Source organism: Cladophialophora immunda, assembly GCF_000835495.1.
Source record: "Cladophialophora immunda strain CBS 83496 unplaced genomic scaffold supercont1.1, whole genome shotgun sequence".
NCBI classification, from domain to species: Eukaryota; Fungi; Ascomycota; class Eurotiomycetes; order Chaetothyriales; family Herpotrichiellaceae; genus Cladophialophora; species Cladophialophora immunda.
In genome coordinates this window covers 1831385-1854805 of record NW_015622541.1, presented here as the reverse complement: position 1 = coordinate 1854805, position 23421 = coordinate 1831385, and the positions used below count along the sequence as shown (strand labels likewise).

Below are 23421 nucleotides of genomic sequence, written 5' to 3'. Positions count from 1 at the left end.
CAACAGCAACAGCAACAGCAACAGCAACAGCAACAGCAACAGCAACAGCAACAGCAACAGCAACAGCAACAGCAACAGCAACAGCAACAGCAACAACAGCAACAACAGCAACAGCAACAGCAACAGCAACAACAGTGAGTTCACAGTTCCCGTTGATTCAGGGATACATTTACCAATCTTACATATAGTGTCCTCCAAGCGCAGCAGCAGCAACAACAACTTCGGCAGCAATGGTGAGTTTACATACCAATCCAGTCGAAGTCAAAAACAAATGGCACAGTCTGACGAGAGGGCTCTCTGGTGGTTACTGTGACATATCACACACAGTGGTACCCCTGTCCTTATTGACAGTGCCAACTATATTTGATCTGACGGCCACCTCCTCCGCATCTCGAGAACGTGTCAGACTGTGCCAATTTTTGCTCTCGGAGGCCTACCATGTATAATTGCACGATTGTCAAGACACTAACTAATGCAAGCAGCAGCGAAGCGGCAGCGCCAGCAGCAGCAAAAGTCCGTTCTTGACGGGCTTTCCGAGCAGTGGCAGCGGCAGAGAAAGACCTGCAGGATGCTGCAACGCGCGTTAAAGCTGCAGAGACAGCTTTAGTGCTGCTCTCTGATGAAGCAGCAGCAGCAGCAGCAGAAGAAGCTGCAGAAGATGCGCCCATGATGGGCAATTAGCAGCAGCAACAGCAGAGCAGCAACAGCAGCAGAGGAGCAGCAGCAGCAGCAGCAACAGAGCAGCATAGCAGCTGCATAGCAGCAGAGTAGTAGCAGTGGCAGCTGCAGCAGCTGCAAATAATACACAATTGCGCTTTGATCCACCGCCATTGGCGTCAACTTGTAACACCTGGATGATTCTGGGGTGGCCGCGATTGGCAATCATGAACTGATCAACAGCGAGGATGGCACAAGGGCAGGCGTTGGGTCGAAGATCGGGCGAGCCGCGCGATCGAGGAGAACCGCCCTTCCATGACAAGGAAGGACAGGTCTAGATCTGGGAAGAGACACAGTATCAAAAGGCATTCATATACGATTTCTACGTGAACTCCGTCATAGCTCGCTACAAAAGGCATTACAGACCCTAATACGTGCACCAAAAGTCGACATCCATCATCACCATCACACACCATCTTTCCAAAATGGCGACATAAAACAGAACCAGGTGAGACCGCAGCTGGCAGTCCGGACTTCCAAAAGGGCGACAAATTGTTCAAGTTCTCTTCTTCATCATCCCTCTCAGTTTCCTTGCAGCGCCAACAATCGGGTCGCCCGCGTAGATGTCATAGGGGTCTTTCTTCTCTCGCCCCCTCTCGCCGCCCCATTGAATGCGAGCTTTAGGTTGGGCAGAAGACGACGACGCTTCTTGTGTGGGTTCTGGCACGGCGGCCTCGGTTCGACGCGGCTCGTCTTCGTCACTGTCGCTGCTTGAATCTTCATCTCCGCCACCCAAACCCAATGCGGCCAGTCGACGTCGCTTTTCCGCGGCGGTTTCTCCTTCATCGTCGTTCTCCTCTTCCTCTTCGGATCGGATCCTCGCCAGGTGTCTCCTGCGCAAGTCTGCCGCCGTCTGACCTTTGCCGTGTCTCACCACGCTCGATCTCACATTGTGAGTCGGAATATGTCCCCCCTCCTCTTCCTCTGCTTCCTCCTCGTCTTCTTCACTCTCTTCGCTCACTGTTTGGGTGCGGTCTCGGGTGGTCAGTCGATCGGGTCTCGGACGCCGGTGGGGGCTGAAATAGTCTTCGGCCTCTTGCTCACTCGTAGTTCTTCTGCCAGCATCAGGGCGGCCGGCGGCTGAGGCACCGCCGATGTTTGTCTCGGTCCGGCCACGCGCTGGACTCTCCTCGGGCGGAGTCAGCTCATCAAGTCCCTCTCTTTCCATTTTCGCGGCTCTTCGCACTTCTCGTTTAATGTCTTCAGTGGCGTCACTCCGTTCAACTTCTCGAATCTTATTCTTAGGGTCCAGCTGCTGCATTTGTTTGATGAAGTCCCTTGTCGACAGTCGTCGGCCAGACCCTAATGCAATAGTCCCAGGGGCATCTCGCGTTTTCTTTTGCAACCCGGTCAAGCCGTATTGATCAGCCCTGGAGATGGTCATTCTCAAGCCGTCGTCAGAAGAAGCATCGCTAATGCGTCTCTTGAAGTCTCGCTTTTTCACAACTTCCTCCTTCAAGTCGTGGTCTTCTTTCTCTGATGGTACCGGAGCAGCTGTACTGGGAACTGCTGGAGCTGCTGTTCCAGTTTGTCGGCCCAAACCAACCCACGTGCTCATGCGGCGCAGCCCATCCCGCATTTGCTGCTCCCTCGTCTTGTCGCCGCCACCACTTTCGCTAGGGATGTTGTATGTCTTGATGACTTCGCCGTCCTCGTCTTCGACAATAACCGTATTGCCAAACTGGTAAGCATGAGCTGGACCTCGCTTTCGTTCGGCCTGCTTGGAGCTCGAAGGTTCTGCATCTCCCTCCTTCCTTCTGCCGAACCCTTTCCATTGATCAAATCTCTGACGCATACTTTTGGGCATGACGGCTTGTTCAATCTCCTCCTCCACCTCGTCCCCTTCGTTTCTGGAGTGTGACTCATGCTTGTGTTTTGCGAATTGCCCGGATTCGTCCTTCGCCAGCCGGTTTCGCGCTTTCTCGATGGCCTCAGCCTTTTCTTCTGGAGACATGTGACTGGCGTCAATCGTGTCTATCACGTTTCCTTCCTCATCCTCGACCACAATATTGTCACCTTCCTCATATGCCTCGACGTCTGCAGCCAGGTCCGGAGGTGGTGGAGACCGTCTGCGGCGGACGGGGACTCTCTCAGTCTCGGTCTCCTGCTCTGCTTCAAGCTCATGGCGCTCTGGGGATGAGGATGGTGACACGACCCCAAGGCGGTCTTGACGACTTTGTGGCGAAGGTTCGCCGGACTTATCGAACAATGTGTCCGACCCGGACTCCTGTTGCACGAGTGCGGGCTCACTAAGTCTTGACGGGGCAATGGCACTCTGGCTGACAGGTCCTCCAAGCCGTTCTTCGAGATCTCTATCCCGCCGCCTCCGCCTCCGTGCTCTGCCATGGCTCGAGGACCTAGAGCCCGGCCTCTTCTCATACTCGTCTTCCCGCTGTCGCCGGAGATGGAGCTTGGGGATTCCAATCGGAGGGAGTTCCCCAGGCGGAATCTCCAACTTCTCGTCAATGTCCAACTCCGAGCTCTCCCGGCGCGACATGGACCGTGACTGAGACGTAATTCTGGGGAGTCGCTGCATCCATGCAGGGCCTTTCTCGTTGTCCTGAGTGTATGATAGAGTGATTGTTAGAGTGTTGATCCGCTTGCCCAAGGTGAAGACGGCAATGGAGGATCCATGTACGAGAATCGATGAGATGACCATGAACGTGACCAGGGGCCATATAAGGTAGATGAGCAGAAACTCCTCGTTCGATTCCGGGAGCTTGGCCAACGGGATCGTTCCGTCTGTTTCCAATTCTGCACGTGCCAGGATTGCTGCAAAGATGGCACCGACCCCAATGGGCCCAAAATGACCGGCAAACAAAGCCTCGCGCCAAGTTTTGACGTCGGGAATGAGTGGTTTCAGTGCCAACATGGCAGGTATCCGACGGAACAAGATGACCATGATCGAAATCACGACAAGCCGCCAGGGAACGAGGCCGAACGCGCGCGCATTGTACTGATCCCAAGGGATGATGGTTCCAAAGTAAACAAAGTAGGCCAAGTTGAGGAGCAAATCGATGACGTTGGACACATGGGACTCCTCGGTCTTCTCGGTGAACCAACCGTCGTTCGAAAACCCGACTCCAGCAGCAAATCCAATCAGAAGATCGTCCATCCCCAACAGACTCCCAGAACCGGCACAGAACAAGGCCAGGACGAAATAGAATACAAGGAAACTTTCGCGGTCAATCAAGCCTTTTCGCTCGGCGAATTTGATGGCGTGACGGCCAATGTATCCGACCATGACGCCGTAGAAAGCGCCAAAGATACACTCGTAGAGGATCGTGTAGCACGTCCAATGAAAGATAACCTCTCCGGCCCGCAGGTGGTACCTAACCAAGTAGAGGGACAGATAAATGAATGGAAAAGCCATCCCGTCGTTGCAACCGGATTCGGCAGATAGGACGTCTCGAAGATGTTTGGGCACTCGTTTTGCGAACTTGCCCTTTCCCACGACCGATGATGCCAGGACCGGATCGGTGGCGGTGACGCAAGCCGCAACGACCAGAGACTCCAGCCAGCTGAGAGGGACAACCATCCACCAGATGAAGAGACTGGTGACCAGCCAACCAAAAGTCATGACTGGGACCAGGAGGAACACGACCGACTTCCAGTGCCTTTCCATGTACGCCTTGGGCAACTCGACGCCGACGGCGAAACACTGAACAACCAGGACGATGCGGGAGAATTCGAGGGTGACTTGGTCGGTGTTACCCCAGGTCAGAGGGTTGATGAGATTTGCCGCATGGGGTCCAAATATGACGCCGCATATTGTCGCAACCGTTGCTTCGCCAATGTACAGTTTCTCCTTGATGAAAAGCGAGCATAGCATGAATATGCTGGTGAACCCGCCCAGGATGATGTACACCAAATGTGGTTTGTCTATGGTGAGCTGCGACCACGCCATCTGGCACAGATGTCGTGAAACCTAGGAGTCGTACGAAGTTGCAAAGGTCTTTGGCGGCAGGTTTGGCTCGACAACGAGAAACTGAACTGTAGCCAGATTGTTTGCTCCAAGTGACAGATCCCCTCCCGTATGTATTTCTAAAATATACACAGATATTGATTTATATCGACAAGAAAGTTATATTGCCTCCTCGGCAGTACTATCCCCAGTCGTTTCCTTCTCTTTGGTGAAGATCGTGATGCAGAACCCACCGCATTCAGAGAGCGTCTGCCAGCATGTGTGGTTGGAGTGGGACGAATAGTCGCGAGTCTATCTCGAAAGGGGTCGGTCTACCGGGTGCGGCGGTGGGAGGGTTCTATAGTGAGTGTAAAGACTCCAGATCGGGGAGGCACAGTGCAGTGGTAGATGAATGAAAGGATCGAGAGGTAAGAAGGGGGAAGGAAAACCCGCCCCGGGGTCTGCTATATGTGCTGTGGTGGAACTCCGGTGCTGAGATGAGTTCGGTGGGGAGGGGAAGGCTTTAGTCGGGAAAGCGTGCTGCAGTTGAAGAAATGATCCTTGAGAGAAGATTGGGCAAAGATGATTGAGGTCCTGCCGTGCCAATTGAGGAAAAAGCACACTCAGCAAGGAGAAGTCTTGGGTGCCGGGTGTATCTATGGGGATAAAGAGTGACAATCAAGATTGACGTGAGGAGTTTGTTTTTTTTAGAGGGTAATAATTAGCTGAGCCGGGATCTTAATAAGGCGCCGAGCCTTGTCGAATGGAGATCCGGTGGTGTTGGGTGGCCCCTTGGAGGGCTTGGGGGGTTGGCGAGAGCGTGGCACTGCGGCATGGCAACCACGGAGTAGGTACGTGCCCAAGTCCACCGTGGTACTGCTGATATGTGAACTTGGGGGACTGATATCGACGCCCACGCCGCCCACGCTCCACCAGCATGCGCCCTGTGTGGAGCCAGTTGACCACCCACAGTTGACCGCAGGCAGTTAGCTGCCCTTGTGCCAGTGCCCGAACTAACTAGAAACGGGCGCCGCGCCCACGCCACGCCTGCGCATCGGGCACTCGGCTTGATTCCTACGAGGACGAGTACGAGAACCACTACTGGCACCACTGGTATCTCTGGGTCGGGAGCCAACGCCACTAAATTTATTTCCTTCACGTTCTTCATCTATCTCCTATCAAGCCTTGGAAGACAGACGACGCTCGACGAGACACGAATTCGGTGAAACCCCTCTTCTAGCCACTGCACGTCCTCTTATCGCTGTCTTCTCATCCTCCGCTCTCGACCCCTCCCACCGCAAGGCCCCTAGGACTCCCCCAAGAGAGAGCGGCATATCGATTCTACCAGGGCGCTTCATGGTTGGTCCGTGGACTCAAGGGTCCTCGATTTAAGAAGAATGGACGGCCTTGGCTACATGAATCACTGGGCCTACTGAACCGCCATTTCCGGTGCAGATCGTTCTGACCGCTTGCCAGACTGACCGACTGGTCTGCACAAGGACTAATCACATCCTTCGAGGCTGTAGTCCCTCGAGTCGCTGCCCGGTTATTGGTACTCTGGTCTCGCTTCGATTCACCTCAGGGTGCCCAAGGCCAACCATGTGACCGGACCTGATAGCGACCTATCGTCCACTCATGGCCAAGGTCCGCCAATGTTGTGCATCAATTCCACCAGAAGAAGAAAAAAACACACTGCTGCCACTGCGACGCATGACTTGATCCTGCAGATACGAGCAGGACGGAGAGGAAGAAGCAACCAGCTCTGGCCACATATGCGCAGTTTCTCTGGCTTGATCCTGCATATTATTGCTTTCGTCCCAGTGCAAGATTCAGGCTGCTAGGCTCTCAGTCATCCACGAAATCCTATCCACCTTCAGCAGAGAAAGCCAATCGATTGATAAACCATCCAATTCATCGACCGTCGTGCAGATGAGCCTCATGTCGGTCGCCTTCGACTCATTGCTTTTGTCCATCAACCTCTTCCTCCCGACAGTACAATTACATTCTTCGATAGCGTCGCTCGCTAAGAATCATGCCGCCCATCAAGAAAAATTTGGAAGTCCGCCGCCCCTGTGACAAAGTCCCATATGTACTCCTCATACATGAAGTCCCGCACTTTTGAAATGTCCCTGAGCCGGAAATGGCTCGTTTCTGCAAACTTTTCGCGTCACATGTTGTGTCTCTGTGGGGTATATACTGATCATATGTCCTGATAAATCATATCGACTGGCTTCGTCAAGAGTCGGGGTCAAAATTAAAACTAGTGTTCCAATCAAGCCTGCATCTGTCGCAGTTGCAGAAAGAAGAATAATCATATTCGTCAAGACGACTGACCTCGAGATCGGAGTCTGCGCTTCGCTGGACGTCGTCACGAGTTCGAAACTGAAGCCAATGCTCGCTCTTTGATATGCCCTGCCTGGGTCTCCAGCGACCGCGCCATGAGCTTGAAGACTGTGACAGAGGATTAGCACATCTTATTATCACGCGTAAGGATTGACTCACCAGGCCATACGGAATCCCTTCCTAGGATGTACGCCGTCAGTGCAAGGATTCTGCTGCCGTGGCCTCCTTCTCGTGCCGCAGAGAGATCAAATCCCCCCTGAGTTTCGACCTTGTGTTCTGCACTCGTCAGGATCTCGTCGATCTTCTGAATCAGCGTCCGGTCCTCATCCTCGAGGAGCAGTATGCCTGGTACTTCTACCAGGTTCATTTCATCGCGCCCGATGACGCCTAGGTATTTGCCAACCCGTTCTTGGACAGTTGCGATCCACTCTGCTAGGACTTGTGCACAGTCAAATGCACACATTGCAGACTGCGTTGGTAGCTCTCGAGAGGTATGTTCAGCAAAACTCAGACCGAGTTTGTCTGACATGGCCAAGGAATCGGCGGCGTAGAATGCTGCCTTCCGAAGATGTCGTTCGCGCCGAGATGAGTGGGATTTCCGGCCTTCTTGCTCGTGTTCTCCTGGTTCCACTTTCATGCCATCTTCCACAGGAGTTGGCATTTGCTCTTGATTCTTTGTCTCTGGCTTTTGAGTTGGAGAGTTACTGGGTTGGTCTGATTTGCCCGTTTCCTGCCCTGGAACTGCTTCCGAGCCCTTGGCTAGCTCTTCCGCCATGGCATCGTAGTCTCGCTGCCAGAAAGCCTCCTTGGATCTGCCGAAATTGACAAACAGTCGGATGTAAGCGAGGTCAAGCAAAGGGACGCAATCCGCGGACAAGGGACCATCGCCAAATGGATTGGGTCGTTCGATGCTATGCTTGGGGTTGCTCGCCCATGCCGCCTCCCAGGCGGTGAGTGCTGGTTCGATATGTGCATGCATCTGCTCCGTCTCGCTTGCGGTCCATTGCCGGCCCAGGTGCCGTTGTCGTGTTTCCCAGATGTAGTTATGTAAAGCGTTGATCAGGATTAAGCAACCGAATGTGCTTGGGGTGAGTTCTAGCTCGGGCGCAAGCCCGACTGCGTTGCCGTTACTGTTCCGCCGGCGTTGTCTGTGCGCGGACATGAGTAAATGTGTCAATGAAGCGGCAAAGGTAAGAGCGCCCGTTTCGGCACCGGGTCCTCCCAAGTTACGCCATGTTTGCGCAGACTCGGCAGCCCAAAGTTCTTCGGCGCAGGGCAGGTTCAAGCGGATTTCAGAATTGGTGAGCGCGGGAGGATGATTGTAAGCTGTCACAAGCATGCTCGAAAGGATAAAGACCGCGTACAAAGTTCGCTTGCGTTCTTCCATGACCTTCCATTCCAACCAGTCAGAATCGTCCATTTCGCTGATCATCGAGCTCCAGCCATTGTTGGGCATTCCACCCATCGGGACGTTGATGTTCCCATCGACGACGCTTGTTCCGCTGTAGCCCTGAGAAGGCTTCGCGAGCTCGGCACCGCGAGCAAGGCTTACCAGGGCAGCACAATGGTTGCTCGCAAGCTCAGCTGCTGTTTTGTCGCCACAATTGTGGCCATAAATCACGTTCAATAACATAGCCTGGACCAGCCAAAGCGGCGTATCTTCTCGCTCAGCAGAGTGTCGAGGGCCAAATTGGGTTTTGGTCAGGTTGGCCTTGCGCCTTTCTTCGAGGTAACTGCTGATCAAACGCTTGGCGCACTCGAAGAGCTCTCTCGACTGAGACACCTCGTGTTCATATAGGGCCCCAATGGCCGCGATCGCTAGGATCAAGCAACTGCCTCCTCCAGCTACAGAGGCCTGGCCAAATTGAGAATGGCCAGACACCAGCCTGATTGGAGTAGTATAGTCTGACGATTCAAAGTTGAGTGTCGGGACGTGTAGAAAAGGGAGGTGGGGATGAAAGTATTTGATATAGGCAGAAACATATCGCTGCAACTCGTGTGTGCTCGGAAAAGTGCTAGCGTTGAACCCTTTCGTTCGTGTATTGGAGCCTGGAGACAGCGGCGAACTGATTGCTGGTTGAGAGTACTTGCGTTGTCCAAAGCCTGAATTCTGAGAGAGGCCGGCGATCAAAACATTCCGAATATTATCATTGACCAGATCGGAGGACATGGTTGTGATCGAGCTCTGTCGAAGGCTACTGTCCAGTGAGTTGGTGGAAGTAGTAGAGGCAGGACCATCTCCAGCGAAGGAGAGCTGGTAACCAGTAAATTGGGGGGTCGACTGCATGGCGGAAGCGTCCATCGAGGCAAAGTCCGGCGGAGTTGGAAGGCTGATATCCATAGCCGTTGCGTGACCAAGTAAGGATTTTGGCGACACGGTACTCATTGAAGCGTTGACGACATCATTAAAGTTGGACAGCATTTCGATACTCATAGGACTGTTCAATAAAGGTACGTGGGCTGCAAGAGTGGTGGACCACATGTTACCCGCAGAAACCGGAGCCTGTTGCATTGCTGCAATATTTGGGTCACCGTTTATGTCATTCACAGGAGCCGGACTATTGGTGCTCATAGCCGAGGGTGAAGAGTCATCGATGGCGTTCTCATTGGCCTGAGCGAAGGACATCTGGTTCTCGAAGCCCAAAGTCATCCAGTCGAAATTCGCATCGTCGTCAGCCATGGCTTGGGAAGCAGTCATACCAGGAAACATCTGTTGGAAAGGCGAAACCGACGAATCAACGCCCAGCCCTTGCAAGTTGGTCATATGCAGTGCGTGAGGGTTGATGGTATTTCCCTGGTCGCAGTCGAAACCATTTCCAAATTCGGCACCGAACCCTCCAAAGGGAGGCGCCGTGCGGAGGCCGCCTGAGATGTCAGACGACAGTCCGAGGGTCTCCAACTTTGGCAGATTCGAGGCATGCTGATGGCTGTTGACGCCGCGGTATTGATAGGTATGAAGACTCGATATGGCCGACATGCTGTTATGGTGGTTATGGCTGGGCAAGGGTTGGCGCCCGAAGTTGCCAACGGAATCAGACAGTATGCTCAGCCTCCGAGTGGCAGAATCCACATGGCTGACAGTGTTCGCTCTCGGTCGCATTGGCGTCGTGCTGCTCGCGGTGGAATTCTTGCGTACACGGCCAGTGGCAACTCCCGCAACACTTTCCCTTCGTCCAGACCGGGGCCGTGCTGATGGTGTGGTGGAAGAGTGGAGTTTCTGCTGATGTCGGAGTAACAGGTCACGCCTGGCGAAGCAGCGAGTACATTCGGGACACGCAAATGGTTTCTCCTTGGTGTGAGATCGCTCATGCCTTTTCAGATGCTCCAGACGAGCAAAGGATCGCATACAGGTTAAGCACACATGAGGACGGGGCTTGTCTGTCTTTGGGGGAGGAAAGGCGGGATTTGGCATGATGTTTTTGGACGCAGTGGAAACCTTGGTCGACAGAGCCTTGTTGGCTGGCGGCTTATTTGCTGAGAAACGGGAATGAGCATCAAACACAGAAAGGCGAGCTGTCTCCTGAAAAGACTTACCCTTTTCTGACACAGCAGCTTCCGCAATCTCACTTGAAGTTCCCTCAGCAGAAGCCGCCTCGGGCGACGCCACGTCCATGGTGTCGACGGGAGACTTGGTATCTTCCTCCACTATCGCCGCCATCTGTCTTCAGAGTCTATTGCCTTCAGCTCTGGTCACTTTGTCTGAGAACGACTTCCTTAATACCGTCTCTACCAGGCGAATCCTCGAGTAATGGAGAGTGGGACGGGAAAGCCAGTTGGGAAAGGAGCGTGCGCGAAACAGCTGCGTCGCAGGGAATATGCTCGGGTTCGGGTAATATATTGTGGTTCTCTGAAATTGCCCTCGGCAGCAGGTCTTTTGAAGGTTGGATTCAATGTACCATGTGTGTCCAATCCCTGAAGATGGCGTCAAATGCGCCGAGCCGCTCAAGGTGAGGAAATCCCGCAGGTACTGTCGCGCTCCAGGCGGATCTGAAAAGAGGAATCCGATGCTCCAGGCACAAATGGTAAAGACTGTACACAAGATCCCAGGAAGGTGGCAATTAAGGAAGATGGTCGGGAGTTTTAAGAGATCATGTACATGAGCAAAGCTCGAATCTAGTATTCTATGCAGCTTTTAGTACTTGGGGGTATTGTATTTGCGACATGGAGCAATGTCTAAGAGGAACGACAACATCGGCGCGAGGCTCGTACACTTACCTGAGTCAATATACCAACAGTAACAAAGTCGCGAAAATGCGCCAGAGTCGACGACCGAGGGAGAAAATAGATACTTTGGCCACAGGCCGACCGAGCGAGACGAACACCCCTCAAAGTTTTTGCACGTCACAGGTGGGTGGGCGGCAATGGTGGTTGGCGGCCACGAGCGCTTTCAAGCGTGCAGGGTGGCAGTACGAGGAGCCACGGGATTGGTAGGCTGCCACTTCTGGCAGGTAGCTGTTCGTTCTGGAACGCCCGTTGGCCAGAGGGTAGGCCGTCTTCTTGGAGAGACCCTAGTAGAAGAAAGGTAGTCCCGACCGAGGATCAAGATGTAGTCGGGTATGGCCCCTGGGGGTGCTACAGTAGGTATGGCTTTTGCAGCTTTCCAAGCCACGCCGTTTTTTGGGCGCAGGATGAGCGAAGAGCGAAAAGGACACCAGGCGAGGGGGAGACCCGGGTAAGAGAGTAAAGGAACAGATGTCTAATGCCAATCTCTTTCTCCGTGTGCTCTGGATTTTTTTGTTTCTTTTTCTGCCCTCAGTTGGACGGAAGAGCCAGGTCGCAAAGGTACGACGAAGGTGTAGTACGGAGGAAACTTGGTGATGAAATGGGTAAGCAGGGAAGAGGTGATCGGAAAATTGACGGGAGACGGCAGAAGAGGGTGGGTGAGAAGGGGGGAAGAAAGAAAAGAAAAAGGGAAAAAGGAAGAACAGATTAGAGAGCAATTCTCGTTAGAGGAATTGGTGGTGCACAAGGTGCATTTGCAATGAGATTTTTCTCAGCGGGCGGCGACACAGAACAAGGTCTGGAGACTTGGGGAGCTGGAGAGACTCTGGAGTAGAATTTTTAGCTGGAGCCCGGAGAGTCTGGAGAGACAGAAGCGACCGAATCGAACGGCAGCTTGCAACAGGCCTTTGTTAGGCCGTGTGCCTGTTATTGGGCAGCGCCAATTTGTGCACCCTCCGGGGGCGGACTGTTGCCGCATCCACAATGGGTGCAAGGCCCTGGCGCCTGGGGGGCCCTTCGTTTTGCTTCTGAAACTAAAGTCCAACGGGGCCTAGCTGCAGCGGCGCACACAGTGCCACACACACATGAGATGGAGCAGTGGAAATAACTGGGCTGCAGTCTGCAGGCGTGCAGGTGGTTGAGCACGAGTATATCCAGGCACGCCTATGCCTATAAGCTCAAGTCACAAGGGGTGCAGAGGGGCGCCGGAAAGGTGGGAGTTCATGTACAGAGCCCCAACTCCCTTAGTTGCTCCTACTGACTCGTAGTTGCTTGGACGCTCTGCCTCCGACCTTTGGGCAGCGCAGGCAGCCAACGAGATATCAAGGTAGCTAGGGAAGTACTTGAGTTCTTTGTTGGACCCATGTACTTTTCCGAAGTACCTTTTCTTCATAAACGAACCCGGTACCGATCCATATAGGCTTTGATGGTTGCCTCCCTAGTCCGTTAGGTGCGTACGAGCAGTCTGCGCCCTGTCTGGGCTGCGAGGACAGTGGGTTTGGGTTCCACAGTGTTCAAGTCCAGAGAACTCGTATGGCCGCCACAGACCCAAGATACCCTCTACTCGCGCAATTCTCCTTCTCCACCAGATAAGTGAGTTTTCGTTTCAACCCTTCTTGCCTACTCTCTACAGGCAGCCCTTGCCCTTTTTATGCAGATGTACTTCGGTACTTGTACGGAGCACACAGACTAATACTCTCCATCCGGCGCAGGCAAGACTCGGCATCACGGGAAGGAATGCGAGATGCAGGTGACGAAGCGATGAAGCGTTGAATTCTCTCTCGACTGTTGCCCTCCCGGTCACCCCTCGATCCTCCCTGCTGCACAATGACTGGATCCTCTTCTCCCCCGAGCGTCTCTTCACTTGTACTTGCGGGCGCCGTCAAAATGCCAACCATGTGTGGCGCAGGAAATAAGCACAACACACCCCAGTCCAACTTCTCTCGGGCTTGGTGGATGAGGTGGATTCAAAGTGGTTCCCTCTTGCATTGACCGACATGCAGCTCATCTCCAGGGTTCTCAGATCAACGCACAACGCTGGTCTGTTTTCTCTCCGGCGCCCGCCAGTCTGTCACTCTGTCAATCTCTGCCCCAGATTTCAGGTAAACATCACCAACCCCGTGGCCCGTGATTCTCGTCCGGTTGCACATCAATCACGATCAGCCCAGTGATCAACGGCTCACTAACACTTCCAACTCACAGCCGAGCATGAACTTTTCGGAAATACCTTCCACCCTTTGGCATGGCTCAGTGTCTCCCGTCCTCCCCAAAATATCCTAGTCGTCTATCCGGAGAAACTACGAGTACGCACATACTGGTGGATGGCAATCCAGCCGCCTTCGTACTCGTTCGACACATGGATGAGGTGGGGATCCACACTGCCGTTCCATCCCCCATTGCCAGCTTGCGAGTGGCCCAAGCTCCTCTCACTCTGCTAAGGATCATCTGCTTTCCATCCTTGAACCTTGACACCTTCTGCAAGCTGCTGTCGGCCCAGGGGGTCCCAACTTTTGGATCGTAACACCAATTATTGCGGGCGCTTGTCGACTTCATGCACCTGTTGCGTTCTCTAGTCCGAATGCTGCTCTGTCCTGCGCTGAATGGAGACTGGTATTGATCTATTTACCATCTTCGAGAACATGCCTCATCAATACTACCTACACCTGCGGAAGCACGGCGAGCCCCACTAATACAATCCACCCGGGAGATACCTAGCACAAGCCATTGTCTGTTTGATCCCTTTGATAACGGTGATACGACGAACTCGAGATACCAGGCCCTCCTGAAGTACAAGGTGTTTCGTTGAGATGCTCCACCAGGATCAGTATACGCCCGGCCTAGATATAACTTTGTTCGATCTCGATACACATCGGAAGCTGTCCAAGGTCGATGAAGTATTTTATTTTGCTCTTCATGCAGATGCTTGGGCAGGCTTCGGTTCTAGCCCCTGGGTCCAGACGGCCGCCACTGAAAAAAACAGGATGCCGCAATCCGTCGATCTTTGAGGGTTGAAGATGCACGGACGACCGTACCACTTATGTTCTGAACGAACTCCCGAACACTTCTCAGAAGAAATGCTGATCCGAATCCCCCTGCCCGTGTGGCCCCTGGTGTGGCCCCTGGTGGACCTGGAGTGGTCCGAGTGCCCGCACTAATCCGCAACCGTGTGCAAATCTGGGGTGGTCATGAGGCCGGGCACGATCAATGATGCACTACAATCCAAATAGTCAATCCCCAACACCGGTCCCCACAATCAGCAGGTGTCACCCTTGTCTGAGGAGGCCATGGCGCTGGGTTGGGATAAAGGCCTCCGTCGCTTACTGTTAGATTGTGCGGAAGGAGCTATATGTCACCAAGTTAAGTGTCGAAAAGTGTCGAAAATTGCCGCAAGTCCACCCTACCACACGACAAGGGGGGTCGTCGGCCGCTACATACGCTTACCATGCCTGCCAATGCGCTCAGGCAAAGGCCAATACCTATGCTGACAATCCCAGCAATATTTCTGAAGCCGTAAGAAGGCGAACCATCTTACGTGGTCGCCATTAGAGTTTTCATCGAACTGGTCGACTGCCTCTCAGCCTCGAGGACGTCTACCTCGGGAGGCAGCTTCAAGTCTTGGGACCTGACTCGACTGCTCGTTTCATCCAATTGGGTTTCCAGAATGCCCACAAGGCCACGAGTCCCTACCTGTCGTCGCCATTCGGATACAGTTTGAAAACCGGCAAAGCGGCCTTGACTCTGCTTGCCGCCACCAATAATAAACAGTTCGAGGTGACCAATATTACACAAGTGAGCACCTGACATGTTTCTCGGCCTCATCTTTTCCACGAGCCCCGTTAGCAGTTTTTTTTTTTCCAGCCCGCCTCCCAGCAGCGTTGGTCGAAACCTTGTCAAGACCGAAGGAAGGCTGCGGACGGCTCGGTATAAGAGCGATGCAAGGGCTTTTCCATTGGCCAGAATATGAAGGGATGAAGGGAACATTGCATGAGCCGCCCGTTAGGGTTTCTCCAAATAGGAGAGATCATTTTGTCGAAAGCCTGGGCAACCGCGTCTGACGTTCAAGCACCGCCAGCCTCGATGTCTCCATTTCGTAGGTGGCTTTTCAAGGTGTCACGATTTTCAGCCAGATTCAAACTCCTATGACGCTGCTGGAAAGGGGGTTGCAGTGTTTGCACGAATGCGAGCCGTCACTGCGATCTATCTTAACTAGAATGCCCTGCTCTAAGTTTTCTATCCGCCACTTGTTCATCTCATGTCGCACTCCGTGCTGCATCAGCGGCTTGGATCTCATGCAACTTATCAAAGGAACATGACGTTTGTGTATGAACGCTCATCTCTCTCCATGAATGATATGACACAACGAATCACTTTCGAGTGTTTCGTCCAAGAGCATCTGAATCGACTCAATGACGTTACATTGTCTACGGCAACGTTCGTCAAATGTGCAGAGGATCATGTTCATCACCAACCACCACTGGTACCACTTCGGAAATCCCCAACTACAAGCCTTGCCAGGATCCACAGTCTGATTTTTGGTGGCAATCTCAGGAGCTCCTGGATATGAACTCCGGATCTCGTACAAAGTACATCTGTGCTTGTCTGCAAGACCTGGACAAGGAACGCGGGCAAGCTCTCATTGCGATATCAATTGTCCTCGAGTGGCCTGAAACAACATTGCTCGTATCGACAGCAGACATTCACTTTGCAGGTGGGGTTGTAGTCGAATGCCTCCGATCCCGCAAGGGTGCATGAACTACTGGCTAAGCCTAGTGCAAGCACCCTATTTCGTTGCACCATGGTGCTCGAGGCTATCTCCACGTGCATGGAGGGGCAACGCGACCTACAACGAGGGGTCGAGGTCTACCAGCTCCGGCGGCCGGGACAGACCAGCCTCCCTGTCCGAAGGGCTGTGCTCAAAAAGGCTTGTAATCTCTGGTCATTCTCACAGTGCCCAGACGGCCAACGTCGTGCAACCGATGCCTGGTGGTATGCGCATGGCTGGAACTAGCAACAGTCGTCGGAAGTCTCCGTCTCGTGGAGGCATGGCATACATAGAGCATTTCCGAGTGCCACTCCCGACGCACTGCGCCCCATCATCGACTTCCAAAAACCTGCCAGCAGAGTAGAGCTCACCCTTCTACGGACGGCAAACCGGCCAAAGTTCCGGGCGGCAACAGGGCCGTCAAGTCTGTCCATGACCACATACGGCTGCGCATATACGTTAGTGCCGCGAGAGGGGAAATAGCTCGATAGCTCCCCCCAGAAGCCGTACCTCTGCTTGAAGAATACCCTGAACAGGCGATGGAGAACGGAGCTGCCTTTTCCAGCCTTGGAACGAGAAACTCTCTGGAGATTGTCCCGCTGTTTCAGGTCAGGATAGTCGTATGGGGCGAGGCGGAAATGGGACCGCGCAGAGATATCGAGTGGCTCGACTCGTATCTAATGATGTCGCAGTTCTGTTGGGATTCTGTCTACATGTGGCTTTGCAACAATGCATGGGATGGAGCCTTGTCACATCAACGATTGCTTCTGTGCCGAGTCCGGAGCAAATCACCGTCAAAACACCCCCTAACCCATCAGCACCGCTGCTCTCATTTACTGGCGTGAAGTAGGTCCTTGACAATTGCGAACGGATTCGCTACACTCTTCGAGACGAATCCCTGATTCCATGGCGAAGGGTCCAGACCCACGATGACTGAACCCAAAATTCTACCCGACCATTGACTGGGATGCTTGTTATTCGTGACTTCGTCACAGTGGCATGCTTACTCGTATCATGCTGTGGCGAAAAAAAGGCAAACCCGCATATCATGATTGGGTATTCCAAACCGAGCCTCACCGGCTCGAGGAAAGATCGGCGTTTCGTCTTTGCAACAAGATCCAGAAGCTCGGAGGGACCTCAACAATGAATTGTTGAAAGATGTCGAAGCTTCTACGGTCCGTATAACGTCTCCATAACAAATGCATACAGCACCATTGAAACTGGTGGTATGTAGGGGACATCAATTAGCAGCCCAGAAAGAGATCGAAGTGGATCTCGATCCAGGAGTCTCTCTTTGACACGGTCGCTCGAGTCCAGTAAAGCACGGGAGTCTATACGATGAGTTCAAGGGCGCGGGTTCCACCGACGGACGGATGTGCTACAGCAGTCTCAAGTATGGCATGTTCCGTGGTAGCTTCGTTGGTTCGTTGCCCCCCGTTCGTGAGGGATGGTTTGCTCCATCACACCATGCAAGACATCGTCCGTGGCTCCACAACTACCCCGAACTGCCCTGTTGAATTTTTCTTTTCGGCCCCATCTTAGTCCTCTCCGGGCCTGATGCCTCTTGGTCATAGTGGCATCTGGTGCAAGGATCCGCCAGCAGCCCACAACCAGCACCAGCACCAGCACCAGCACCAGCAGCATCCTCTTTAGGGTTTCTTTTCGTCGCAGCAAGTAAGCAAGCAGGGCAGGCATCAACCTCCTCCTCGGAGACCCTCTCCAAGATTGAATCAGTCATCATTCATCGATCGCAAGAGTTCGTTGTGGATCGTCAGAGCCAAGCATACGGTTTTAAATGAAATCAATTTGGGAACGGACAAAAAGCTGCTCCAATCCCGCTCCCTGGGGGAGAACCCACGTGGGAAAACGTTGGGGAGCGAAGCAGTAAGGGACCAGATTCAGACTGCCAGCGCTGTACCAAAGAGACGAAACCGTCGGTCATAAACGACAGAGTCCTTGGCTTGCCTGTTCGGGCGCAGCACAGATGTGCCGTACTCCTTGATCAGACACTCAAAGGGCCTTGCACTTGGTTTGACACGGAGCTCTTCGGTGGTTGTGCTGGATTCCTCTTTCCTCTCCTGCAGGTCCCCCCACAAATGAAATAGTTTCTCCTTCAGCTTCGCCAGCTCGTCCTGGTTTGCTTTGTCCCTCAAATCGCAGGCGTCCATGTTCAAGAGGAAGTCTCCGTCCGTGTCGGCCACAAGCAATTCCATCTGGGTTGGTCGCCCATCAGCACCTGCCGGCGTTCGAGCGTCCTCGACAAGGAGAAGGAATCGCCATTCCCATTTCAAATCCTGCGGGTTCCTCTCCTGAGTAGGGTCAATGTCCCAGTCTTCTTCAAAGTCCTCGTTGTCTGACAATTCATCATACTGCCCAGCTCTGAGCGGGGCAGCGAAGTCAGCAATGTTGTCTGGGAAGAAGTCCACAACGCGGACTTTCGACTTGTATGTGCAGTTCTGGAAGGGGAGTCGGTAAGGGTTGCCCTTTGCTGTCATCCGGTTCAAAATGTCCGGGTCGAGGATGTCAATAACGGGCTTGCATGAGACTCCCTCGTACTGATTACATCGAATATGGTTGTTCGATTTCAGGAGGGAGTGCTCCTGGCGCGCAATTGTGACCGCGGCGTGCTTCTTTTCTTGTTGCAGAGCCTCGAGCTTTGCTTTCTTGTTCTTTCGGTTTCTCGCCTTGGTTCTCTTGCTCTTCGGTTCATCGTTTTGCTGCTCGGTAGGTTCGTCCTTCTGCCGCTTCTTCGTCGCCTGGTTAGGATCTCGGTAGAAACTGATACCTGCTCCCTCCACCTTTTGCTCGTATGCTCGTTTGCGACGCAACAACTCAGTCCGCTTCTCATCGCCAGACTTCACCACTTCGATCAATTCCTTATCTGGGTAGTCGCGATCATCTCGACAATTGCCCTCGAGCCTCGACCCATTCCTGTCCATTTTGATTTGCACATTGCGCAGGTATACAAAGCTGCCCAAATGGGCGATTTGCGCAGCAACCGAAGCTTGCCTTCCCCAGCATGTTACCAAGATCGTCATCTTTCCCCATGGACCAGGCCATTTGTTTGACGTTTTATCCTGGATATAGCCAAATGGGTCACCGTCTCGGCCGGCTTGGTCGCCGGCGTGCTGGTAGTCGTGGAGTCTGTCATTCGTGGTGTAGTCTGTCATGTAGAGCTCTGTGGTCAAGTCGTTAGGAGAGAATATTTTGCGCACTTCGCCCAAAAGGTCTACAAAGATGCAATCTCTTCTGACGGGCAAGTCGAGCCGATCAAGTGTACGGAATTTCTCTTTGCGAGCAGGCGCGGTGCCGCCATTCTCTTCCATGGTATTTGCTATTTCCAGCTGTGTCCTAGGCTGCTGCTTTGACCATAAACTTGGATCTTCCTGGTCGGCAATCCATTTGGCGTACTTCAACTCGGCCTCGTTGGCAAGGGCTACTTTAGCTCCTTGAAGATAGTTATTGGGATCGCCGTATTCTTGTCCCATCCATCTGCCCTTGTCCTTCAGATCTTGGGCAGATTGGATGTTGTCCAACTCAGCAGCAGGAAGCACAACCCACGTGGAACTCGCGTTCGACCACCCTGTAGTCTGGCCTCTGAAGACATTGATTTTGACATTTCGCAGGATGACGACATCACCTTGGTCTCTAATGTCCGGAAGTTGTTTGAGTTGCTTGTTAAAGAACGAGAAGGGCAGACCTATGCCAGCTGGCCATGCCGGATCGTGTAAGGTGAATTTAATCTTGTAGTCTTGTCGACCATTCTGGCATCTTGTCGGGGATAAAAAGTCGACGCAGACCCCAATGACATTGATCAGCTTTGAATTTGCCTCGACACTGTAGGCGTTTGAGAGGTCGACAAAATCCGATGGCAAGGGGACGAAATTGGAGGCCATTGGTCTGTCATTTCATGGGAGAAGCGTTGGTGAGGCAAGTTTGCGCATCGATACAGAATCGACCCAGACAGAAGCAGCTTGAGAGGCGTCGTCCGTAGACGTTCTTCGCTGGGTTGATTCGCTGTGGATGAATCGCCAGGTAGTTCGTGGTGTGGGAGGTCGCGGAAGGACGTGTCCAAGCGCGACACGAGTCCACGTGACTAATGCCAAGCAAAAGTGGCATGTGCTCTCCGTCGTGACAAACAGCGGCTGCCTCTCATACGACATCCACCCTGCGAAACTGCAACCCCCGTTTTATTGCTTCGATTTATTTATCCACACCCGCGCAGTCTCATCACTGACCGCCTTCACTTGCCACAGTCCACAACCCCTCCTTGCGCGAGAGTCTGGAACCTGTCTTTTGTGGGATTCCTTGGGCAACCTCCCACCCTAGTTGAAGCTCCTAAAACCCTCCTGTCTTTGAGGCCTTTCCCTGAGACATCCCTGAGACACCACTACAATCATGGCGGAACGATATATCCCCGAGCATCGGCGAACCCAGTACAAGGCAAAAAACAGTTTCAAGCCCGATGAGCTGCGCCGTCGTCGTGAGGAACAACAGGTCGAAATCCGTCGCCAGAAGAGAGAGGAAAATCTAGCCAAGCGAAGAGGTGTCCAGCGCGGAAATGGCGAAATCGGCATTGGTGGCCTCACGGAGCCAGATAGTGATGATGAGACGGCAAATATTGAGAACGAGGTCAGAATGAAAACTTCTTTTGATGTCGTTGAGTCCTATGCTGACGGTGGTTTACAGTTGAGCACGGAACTACCAGAAATGGTCAAAGGAGTCTTCTCGGACCAGATTGATGCCCAGATCCAAGCCACCACAAAATTCAGAAAACTCTTGTCTAAAGAGCGCAACCCGCCCATCGAGAAAGTAATCGAGACTGGTGTCGTCAGCCGCTTCGTCGAATTCCTCCGGTCCCCTCACACTCTCGTGCAGTTCGAGGCCGCCTGGGCTCTGACCAATATTGCCAGCGGTAGCGCTGCCCAAACACAAGTCGTAATTGAAGCCGGTGCTGTCCCTATTTTCGTTGAGCTCTTGAGCAGCCACGAGCCGGATGTTCGTGAGCAGGCAGTCTGGGCATTGGGCAACATCGCAGGTGACTCCCCTGCTTGCCGTGACTATGTCCTCAGTCAAGGTGCCTTGAAGCCTCTGCTCAATCTCATTGCCGATGGGCGTAAGTTGAGCATGCTTCGAAATGCAACGTGGACCCTGAGCAACTTCTGCCGCGGAAAGACGCCCCAACCCGACTGGAATACCGTAAGTCACCCTCGAATTTTCATTCGATATCAGATGCTGACAAGGCTTCAGATTCAACCTGCACTCCCGGTCCTAGCAAAGCTTGTCTATATGCTTGATGATGAAGTCCTCATTGATGCCTGCTGGGCCATTTCCTACCTTTCCGACGGCTCGAACGACAAGATTCAGGCTGTCATCGAAGCCGGCATCCCGCGTCGCCTCGTCGAACTCCTCATGCATGCGTCCACGTCGGTCCAAACCCCAGCTCTTCGGTCGGTTGGGAACATTGTCACTGGAGATGATGTACAGACTCAGGTGATCATTAACTGCGGTGCTCTGACAGCTTTGTTGTCACTGCTCAGTTCACAAAAAGATGGTATCCGCAAGGAAGCATGTTGGACAATTTCAAACATTACGGCCGGCAACTCGACTCAAATTCAAGCGGTCATTGACGCAGGTATCATCCCTCCCTTGATTCACCTCCTGTCCAACGGCGACTTCAAGACTCGCAAGGAAGCTTGCTGGGCGATCTCAAATGCCACTTCCGGAGGCCTCCAGAAGCCTGATCAGATCCGATACCTTGTCTCCCAAGGATGCATCAAGCCCCTCTGTGATCTTCTGGCTTGCCCGGACAACAAGATCATTCAAGTCGCTTTAGATGGACTGGAGAATATCCTCAAGGTCGGAGAAATGGACAAAGAGGCCGCCGACCCCCGTGCTCCAGAAGGACAGGTCAATCGATACGCACTGTTCATCGAAGAAGCAGGCGGAATGGAGAAGATTCACGACTGCCAGAATAATGCCAATGAAGAAATCTATATGAAGGCTTACAACATTATCGAGCGATACTTTTCTGATGAAGAGGACGCTGGTGCCGACATTGAAGAATTGGCGCCGCAAGCTAACGCGACTGGCTTTACCCTCGGATCGAACCAACCTCAAGGCCAATTCAACTTTGCCAACGGCAATGATTCGATGGACATGTAGAACATGAACATGTGAAGCGTCGGGGAATGCACCTTGACCAGACCCCCGCAATGAGAGCTGACGTTGGCGCTGCACTTGTCAAACGGCCGCAGGAAAGCGACGCAACGTACAGCAACGGGGCTGCTTCATAGCGCGGCGTCCTCGAGATCACCTTCCAAGCAGGCATTTTCGCTAGAGTTGAATGACAGTACCAACCTTCGAAGCACCCCAACGCGTCCCCCAGTCTTTTCATACGAGCACGGACCCCACCACTCCCACACATCACCAGCACGTTTCCAAGATCCATCTCCGACCCCACAACCAGATGCACCGTCATGTAACCCCTAGCCATCCGACACAGCACATCACATTGTACCCAGCACCCAGCACCCAGCATTCGATAGAGGCGTTATTTCGGCGAAGAATGTGGAACCGGTTTGGTCAGCACGGGCGCGGAAGAGGGCAGTATGGGAGGGGGGAGAGATCAGGGAGCACCAGAAGTCAGGCAGGATAGCCTCCACTGGGTTCCCTATTGAGCTGCAGCCCCATGCCAATGTATGTCGACTGCTTTCTATGCCCAGTACCAAGAAATCACAAAGTCAACCGATGCTTCTGGACTTCTGCGGCTCGCTCTGCTTTTCCCGGGATGGTAAGCTATCTCGGTCTCGTCTTGCCCGAGCAGGCCACAAACTTGTAGAGAAAATAGCAATGGAGAGCAGGCGTTTGTCCGGCATTGCAGGAAGGTCGTCTGATCCGCTGCAGCATCGCTTCATGCTTCGTGATGAGAAAATGAGCGCGGGCCAGTGAGAGGAGACAGTCTCCTCTTTTCTGGGGCTCGAGACCCTCCACGTCGATGTCCATGATGATAGGAGACGTGGCCCAGAACCCCCCTCGTGTCGTGCCTTCGATCCATCAATCCCAGGGCGAGCCGAGCGCAAGATGACAAGGTGATGTAACTTCGTACCCCGCAAATGTGGATGAGGAGATGGGAGGAGGTGGCAGGCATCCAGTAGGGCCAGCCCAGGCTGAGCGGGCAGAAGCCAACCATGGTATCTCCTTCAATCAGCAGGCAATCCGAGCCTGTTGGATGACCGGCACCTCCGCTTTTTGTCGTGGCCAGAGAGTTGCGTCCCAAGATTGCCCAAAACTGAGCATCGCCACGAGCGTGATGATCATGCAGCGATATGTAATTGCCGTGGATGACCTGCGAGCGGGAATATATATCTATGGCTAACGCGAGCCCTGGAACCATGTTCTCTTCTCCTTCTCTCCCCCATCTAATTAACGGCTCCTCCAAACCACTCTTGGACTAGTCTTACTGCTTCCTGTG

At 53.3% G+C, this 23421-nt stretch overlaps 4 protein-coding genes across 4 annotated transcripts; 1 reads left to right on the top strand and 3 right to left on the bottom strand.

The window, feature by feature from the left end:
- Window positions 1-1010: 1010 nt before the first annotated feature.
- PV07_00528 (sodium/hydrogen antiporter) lies at window positions 1011-5452 on the bottom strand. Its single transcript, XM_016386988.1, has one exon. It carries the CDS (start codon window positions 4622-4624, stop codon window positions 1214-1216), a length of 3411 nt encoding a protein of 1136 aa, XP_016253916.1. The 5' UTR covers window positions 4625-5452; the 3' UTR covers window positions 1011-1213.
- Window positions 5453-6266: 814 nt separating this feature from the next.
- On the bottom strand, window positions 6267-11853 carry PV07_00527 (uncharacterized protein). The gene is made up of 4 exons (XM_016386987.1): window positions 11180-11853; window positions 10499-11085; window positions 7124-10438; window positions 6267-7072 (listed from the first exon to the last, which is right to left on the bottom strand). Exons 2-4 carry the CDS (start codon window positions 10620-10622, stop codon window positions 6990-6992), a joined length of 3522 nt encoding a protein of 1173 aa, XP_016253915.1. The 5' UTR covers window positions 10623-11085; window positions 11180-11853; the 3' UTR covers window positions 6267-6989.
- Window positions 11854-17557: 5704 nt separating this feature from the next.
- On the bottom strand, window positions 17558-20083 carry PV07_00526 (uncharacterized protein). Its single transcript, XM_016386986.1, has one exon. It carries the CDS (start codon window positions 19841-19843, stop codon window positions 17846-17848), a length of 1998 nt encoding a protein of 665 aa, XP_016253914.1. The 5' UTR covers window positions 19844-20083; the 3' UTR covers window positions 17558-17845.
- A 37-nt stretch (window positions 20084-20120) lies between these two features.
- PV07_00525 (uncharacterized protein) lies at window positions 20121-23336 on the top strand. Its single transcript, XM_016386985.1, has 3 exons — window positions 20121-20579; window positions 20637-21146; window positions 21198-23336. The coding sequence occupies exons 1-3, from the start codon at window positions 20346-20348 to the stop codon at window positions 22110-22112; spliced, it is 1659 nt and encodes a 552-aa protein (XP_016253913.1). The 5' UTR covers window positions 20121-20345; the 3' UTR covers window positions 22113-23336.
- The last annotated feature ends 85 nt before the right edge of the window (window positions 23337-23421 follow it).